The sequence below is a fragment of the Orbicella faveolata genome, unplaced genomic scaffold, assembly GCF_042242905.1.
Source record: "Orbicella faveolata isolate gen_17 unplaced genomic scaffold, um_ofav_v1 contig_47, whole genome shotgun sequence".
NCBI lineage: Eukaryota > Metazoa > Cnidaria > Anthozoa > Scleractinia > Merulinidae > Orbicella > Orbicella faveolata.
This window is the reverse complement of record NW_028301577.1, coordinates 26,587,510-26,595,000: the sequence shown is the minus strand read 5'-3', so window position 1 is coordinate 26,595,000 and position 7,491 is coordinate 26,587,510. Positions and strand designations below refer to the sequence as shown.

The following is a 7,491-nucleotide window of genomic DNA, read 5'->3' as shown; positions in this document are numbered from 1 at the left end:
TGCTTTTAGACCGGCTAATGAAGACCTCCGCCCCTTCTGGCACGTTCAGTAGTGATGCACGTGTTACTGTAAGCTTTTACAAGCAAAAGCGCACACGACCCAAGGCTCCGGGAAATAAAATAACAAGTACGAGAGACCGTGTTTCCTTGCACATCCAAACACGCAGGACTGAGCTGATAACACGATGCGCAATGTAGAAAATTCACCAAAACCAAGAGTTAATAACGATAGAATCACAGAATGCATTTTGACGGAGTTCTTTATATATCGGCAAGGATTAAAAAATCTTTGGTTCTTACACACTTCAGCCGGGAAGCACGTATTTTCTTGTGTCATCTTAACAAATTGTTCCAGTTAAACTGTCAAATACACAAGTATCTCTCTGTCACCCGTAAATCCAAGTCTTCCATGCACAACAGCCAAGTTGTCCAACACTAACAAATCACCCTTTTGCCACTTGAAACCAACTGCGCATGCCCAAGCCGCTGCCCGCAAGTGTTGCAGCACTTCCGGTTCGATCTCACTTCCGTCGCCATAGAGAGTATTGCGAGGCATTTTTTCATCCGGGATATCAGTGCTGATAAATCTTGGCTTGGCCTTTTCGTGCGTGTTATTGTGATTATACGCCTGGTTGAACCAAATTCTTTCTCCCGTTACCAGGTGACGAATGAACACTGGTTTAATTTTCCACAAGTGTAGATCCCCGCTGGCGTCCCATCTGAAGTTATAACCTTGTTGCTTCGCTCGTGTTTCTGCTTCCTAGTAACGCAAGGAACAGATCTGTGAGTCACTGATGGGGAACAAGTGACTTCTTGGCAGTTAATGGGTTTTGATTATTTTCACCCAATCAAAAACCGAGCGCGACGCATGACGTGATGACGCAACACAAGCTAGTGAGTTGGGAACAAATGGGTCTAAAAATTAGAAATGATTGTAGTAGCCATGACTTAAGTTTGAACTGACTGCAAAGAAGCTTGAAAACAATTCAGTGGCAGTTTCAACGGCATTTGAGTCCGTGGCTTCCATACATGCATGTTTTCACATGCGAAAGAAAGAACGAAAAAATCCCGTTGTTGAGAATTAAGTATTATGCGACTCTCGATCGATAATGTCTTAAGCCGAACTGGCTATATACGCCGGGATAACCGAGAGACCACCCAAGTGTATAAATGGACACTCGCGGGTTAAGTTTAGAATTGTAAATTTCAACTGTCAACCAAGCAATGACGCGTTTTATAATTCACAGCTGAGATCTGAGAACTTCAAAATTTTCCTGCCTGGCGGAGTTATTCGAAAGGAGAATGACGCCATCCACCGGATAAATCACTATCCAGCGGATAGGGTGGCTTTGTTAACACGTACCCACTGGATAGCGATTTATCCGGCGGATAGCGTTATCCAGCCTTCCAACAAGTGGGGCCTGGTATTTTGCTGCTAAACGGGCTGAACTTTTAACTGATACTGGAAAAAACCGCCGAAAATGTAATTGATTACACCTGTACCGAGATTCCCAGGTGCTTGGGTAACCTTACGACTGGCGCAGCACACTGGTACAGACCTATTACTCCTACTCCACTACACCTACTGTACCACTACTAAACAATTAGATGTATAGGAGCTTGAGATTTCTATCGTGTGATAGTTGACGAGGGCGCGCATAGAAATACAGAGCGAATAATCTAATTGTTTTAGTATATAACTATTAGTCGTTCAAAGCTTTTTCTAAATCCTCTTTACAGACATCTCGAAAACGCGAAGAAGCAACCAGTTGGTTAACAAGCGCACACTCCTAGGCTACTCAATACTACAACAGATTAGACAGTGAGTAGCGTAGCCAATCAGCGAACGGCATTCGTCATAGAACGCTAGTAGATTTATACTATTAAATACTCATTAGTAGAATTTTACCAGTATACTAATGCGAATGCTGTAATCTGATTGGCTGAGCTACTCGTATACTATCAGCCTTTAGAGTGTAGTGGCCGAAGGTCGTCTACGAAATGGCGGCGTTTTTTTCGTTTAAACAAAGTTTGGAAGGAACATTTTGATGCAAATGGTGAATGAATTCCTAAGAAGACTAAAGGAAAAATATTAATGGGTTCTTGACTTTAAAAATCTTGAACTTTTGAAAAAATATGATGGCGCGCACACAACGTCACTCTAAATGACAATTCAATCCGAGCGATCTTTCTAAGGCACAAAGTTTAATAATACGTCGAGAAGTAATTGGAAACCGTCCTTTGGAGTAAATTTCGGTTAGAATTCTACTAAAACGATTAAATTATTCGCTCTCGATTTCTATGAGGCCTAGTTGATTCGGCCTTCGGCCTCATCAGCTATCGCACCGTAGAAATCTCGAGCTCATAATCTAATTGTTAATTATTCCTAATACAGTACCCTTCTCTTCTCAGTTCTGAACACGTGCTGCCAGTTCAGGTATTCTCTGTGAGATTTGTCAGGCAAGTAACGCACATATTGCAGTTCTTTTTCTTCAAGTTTTCGTACAACTTCAGGATCCATTTTGGACAGGATGTCGCTGTTTTTAGCCAATGGAGTTTCGCCTCCACAACCGTCACCTGGTTCTTTCAGGCAGAAAAAGAAAACCTAATGAAGAAAAGTTTGTATGAGTGAGAAAAATGTCAGGGAGGGGTGGGACAGCTTGAACTGAGCCATATGACATTACATTCATATGCCACTAGCTTCTTTCGCAGCGATATCACCATTTTTGTCGCTATATCAATCCTTCTTTCATTCAAAATAACGCCAAAAACCTAGCGGTTCACTTGCAATATCTAGATGAGAAATATAACAGCCAGCGTTTTGAAGAAAGGTTGTTAAATAGGAAATTTTTGTTTTCTCCGAGACACTTTAATAAAATGAGGTGTGAGAACAAACGAGAACAAAGTCGGTCATCAACCCAATATTATGGACCGCTAAGTCTTAGAACTGAGGACAATAATAATTGTGGTTTATTTAGTTAATTCCTTAAAAAAAAAAATGTGTGTTTGAGCTAACCTTGGAAGGAAAAACATCATTATAGGCCATTTCATTGTGTAGTTCTACTGTATAACAGTTTGCTTCATTGCTCGCAGTATAGGTCCCAGTATTTTGGTCAACTTGGGTACGAGGGGCCGTGCCTCCTTCATAAGTTAATGACTTCTTCCGCGTTGCTTTAGCAATGATTGAAAAGTCCTCTGCTGTTTTAGCTGGAAGGCCACGGAATAATATCGCGGGATTAGACGAAAAATGTTCCTTTAAGTAATCCATACATTTTTCAGTCAGCTCCGCAAGAGAGGACTGGTTCCTATTATTTACTCGCACACCGAGTGGAAATGAATCTCTTGGCTCTGCTAGGAACTCTGGGAAACCACCGCCCGAGGAGCCTGGAAGAAACTGCCTGTCTCTTAACCTCGACTTGAATTTCGTCACCAGCTCCCCTCTGGGTATTGGTTCAAAAATGACGCCTGTTGTGGTACTCAGAATTCGGATTGGTGTTCTGAGTGGGCCAGACGAGAGTCTCCAAAACGTCTTGAGAACACGACTTTTCATGGCCACCAGTGGAAGCTATTAAAAATGTTATATGGTAATAAATGAAGTCAGTAGTAATAAATGTATACTAGTTTCTAGTAATACAACGCTTTCGAGTCACTTGTATCTTCTCGGTATACACACGAGCCTTAACGACGAGTGGGATATTCCATGGTATATCACTCAAAAGCGTTGCATAACTATTTTATATCATGCCATGGAAAATACAGTGGCCAACAATGTCATTGCGACATACGCGCGGCGCATGATGGGAAGTTTGGGTGTAATATTAACTTCTTACTAAACGAACGCGAGGGCCGTACAAGGGAATATTGGCCCGAGGACGTAGCAGCACAAAAACGACCAAGGGCCAATATTCCCCTGTACGGCTCGAGCTAGCAAGGTTAGTAAGTAGTTTATTATATGGCATTCGGGCTATGCTTGTTTTGAATTTGCCGGAAATCGAAAACAAAAAATACACAGCTATGGAAACGGTCCGCATGGCGAAATCCCAACCAAGAAAGAACCAATCAGAACGCTCGGATTTACCTCAAGACTACCTTGCCGTATAATAACGTCGAATATTCAACGGCTTTCTTGTATTCTGATTGGCTGCATTTTCGATGGCACGTATGTGATGAAGCGATTCTCGTTAATTCTGCAAGCGAAGGATATTTTGTTACGGAAGAATAAGTGGATAATTATTGCAACGCAGTTACAGCTTTATTTTCCGTTGTTCTACTAATACTAGCTTCGTTTACGCTCGAAGCCCTCGCACCTGCCTTGTACCTGTTCTTTTAATCACCTCTCCATTTCTTCTAAGGGCCCGGACGCACTGGGCGAATTTTTGTTTACTTTGCGAAAAATTCTGTCATCAATTCCCTGAGACAAGTGCGTCCGGTGATTTTTAGATCTACCAAATTTTGTCAAGGCTTACCAAACTTCAAAGACGCCTTCGTCCTGCCTCGGAGCAGGATAAATTTTGGTCAGGCGTGAAATCTGACAGATTTGTCAATTTACACGCCATGATTTGAAGGAAAATGTCAATCAAGAAAATTTGATCTCTATTTTTAGTCGGAGTATTTCAGTCCGAAGCCCGCCAAAATTAAATTTATATTTGCGCGGCAATCAAACGTTAAACGTGGAAGATTCGTACCTCGGTATGCTCCATGACGATCCGTTCGCACAGTACAACTATTACGGTTCCCAAGTCTACGTTAACGTTCCAGCTGCATCTCCAGGACCAAGCTCTGGTCAATTTGTACATCCGTATGTTCACCCGAGTGAGCCGAGTACAAGTACAAGTACAAATTTCACGACTACATGTAATCAAATTGAAAGCAGCCAAGCTGAGGATTCTATAGCAGACGAGAGCAGAAAAAGGGGCAAAGGTCCAAAGAAACAAGCGGCAAAGTATGGTGTTAATTTCCATGTGATTGACACTTGTGGTTAACAAATATTTTACTGTGATTCAGTGCGCCCACGCTTGACAAATTAAAAATTTGGCAGAGACAAATTTTGTCGAGATTTTTGGAAAGGCCAAACAAATTTTGTCAGTCCAGTGCGTCCGGACCCTAACTTTCAACTAACAGCAATATTAGATTAGCGCTAATTCGTGTTCTAATTGTACCCTTCGCCGAGTTCTTCAAGGCTTCCAAGCCTGGCTCTACTTCTAAGTAATTAGTTCTTCTCGTCACTGGCCAGTGAAGATAACTAATGCGTTCTAAATTATACCTAAGTTTTGCTGAGTCGCCTACTATGATCTCCACTGGCGTTACTTCCTAAAATTCTCACCTGATGTCAGCTGATATAAACTATGCGTAATTAGATAAAGTAACTTCCTGGACAAGGTTCCATAGAAAGAGAAATATTGTTAAGTAAAGTAGAGCTGATCTTCCGGCAGGAAATTAAAGTACCAGCGACCAAAGATCCCGGGTGCAGTCTGGGCTACTTCCCGCAGCAACGAGTCAATCAAGGACCATAAAGACCCAGTTACACATGGTACAAAACTGGGTATGAAAGGTTGGAGAGAGAGGCAGGAGGAGGATGGGCGCGGTGGAACACAATGATCTTCACGTGCATAGGATTTCCGACTGGCATTGCTAAAGTACCCAGGTATCTAGCGCCATGCATTTCTTGAACATGACACCTAAATGCCAAAACTTCAAACATGCAGTTTCCAGGCTAAGTCAGGAGAGTAAGCTCACAAAGCCGGCACGTAGTCACTACTGTGCTTAGATTAGATAGATATTAATTTAATAATCATCCCTCCGCTTGTTCATCTAGGGCCAAATTAAAATTGCCCATAGAATGTGAAGGCACGAGATGGCGCATCATTTTGGTTTCGTATCATCTTTGACGGAATCAACTTGGCTAACGGCGCTCACCTGAGAATCAGGCCTAAGCGGAGGGGAGAGGTGAGCCCCTTAAGTTTTCCTTTCCTTCATTTTCCCTCCTCTCCTAACTTACATTCGAAAAGCCTGATACTCAGGCTTCTGACGCGAAAATCGTAGAACATTCATGTTGCGTGACTCGGTGTATGAATACATCAAAAGCACATAGATAGATATTCGATTACTTCTATTATTATCATAAGATGCTTGGTTGGTTTCCTTTATAATTCTCAGTACGAAGAAAGGGTGCCTCAAATTTCTATTCAGTCTAATCATTTTACTCTTATTCATTCTTTTCGTTCGGTCTCTACTCACGATCCTTTTTGAAAGCCCAAATCACAGCCCTCATACACTGGTTAGAAACGTGGCCGGTATAAATAAGCTCAACACACGCAATCGAATTTACAGACAATTAACATACTAGTTGATGTTCTAATATCGTCGTTTATGGCACCATATGTGTTTCATTTGATGTTCAATTGTAGGGAGCTTTAAAAATGATAGATCTCTGGTCCCATCGCTTGATATATTAAGTTAAGTTCTGATTCAATTTTTAGAGAGATGAACCACTGCGAAAATTTGGTTTTTGTTGCGTTAAATTGTTTCAGATTGTTTGCAACTTCAATGTTCTCCGGTTTGCGGGATTTATTCAAGAACACGATCACAATAACTCACCTGGTTCTTTTCCTGATTTTTCCTCCGCTTTATATCAGCCTGTCTTCAGTTCACAGCAGTTAAACTTAACTGTAACCCTATAAACCTCACCTTTGTGACTAGCCTGCGAGCAGGCTAACCATCGAGTCAGGCGCGCGAGCGGCGAAGAGCAAAGCGATCCGGCGGGAAGGAGTCTGGTGAAGAGGCGTGAAGAGGCGCGACTTCCTCGTCTCGCGACTACGCCGCGCGCGCTTGTGCCAGTTCGTGACACCCAGTGTACACAACAAAACTTTCGAAACAGGGGGCGGCGCAATAGTCATTTAAGCCCCGTGACAGCACTTTAGACCTTAGACCTTAGACAGCACTGGTCCCCGGAGGGGAGGGGTACCTCCGTAAATTTGGATAGGTGTGTGCCACGAAGGGTCTTAAACCCTGATCCTATTTAAGGATGAAGAACATGAAAAATGGCACCCTATTTAAGGCCCAAACCCGAAAAATGACATTCTGTTTAAGGCCCAAACCCGAAAAATGACACTCTATTGAAGGGAAAAACCAAAACTAAGAATAGCGTGGACGGCTCAAGTTTATTTCGTTTCTGTAACTTTGGACGGGTACGAATAGTTCAGTTTAAAAGATCATTTGTTTTTCGTTTAGCTGGGCATTTACGCACTGCAGTTTTAGCTGGATACAATTTAGGTACCCTATCTAAGGATCACATCAGGAACACAATGCCACCATGGGCAAAAGTCATACATCAGACATGTTCAAACGCCTGTGGAAACGCAGCGATTTTATCAATTGGGATAATTTTTCCGCTGAAGTAATCAGGGAAACTAGTAGATTTTATTAAAGGAAATAATGTGGGGTTAGTGGCTCTTAAAGAATCGAGAACCTAAAAAAACCGTACCCTATCCCT

The 7,491-nt window shown here is 42.2% G+C and overlaps 1 protein-coding gene across 2 annotated transcripts in view; it reads right to left on the bottom strand.

Annotated features, from left to right (window-relative positions):
• LOC110068796 (uncharacterized) overlaps window positions 1-6,984 on the bottom strand; it is a 7,266-nt gene extending 282 nt beyond the window's left edge. The window contains exons 1-4 of one of the 2 annotated variants that reach the window (XM_089279557.1): window positions 6,597-6,984; window positions 3,016-3,564; window positions 2,398-2,604; window positions 1-759 (exon numbers count right to left, since the gene is read on the bottom strand). The exon at window positions 1-759 is cut by the window's left edge and continues 282 nt beyond it. In XM_089279557.1, coding sequence (XP_089135683.1) covers window positions 355-759; window positions 2,398-2,604; window positions 3,016-3,549 — 1,146 coding nt within the window. In that variant the 5' untranslated portion in view covers window positions 3,550-3,564; window positions 6,597-6,984 and the 3' untranslated portion in view covers window positions 1-354. Of the gene's footprint in view, window positions 760-2,397; window positions 2,605-3,015; window positions 3,565-4,077; window positions 4,840-6,596 lie in introns of those variants that run through there. The other variant, XM_089279558.1, reaches the window with a different exon arrangement.
• Between the last annotated feature and the right edge of the window lie 507 nt (window positions 6,985-7,491).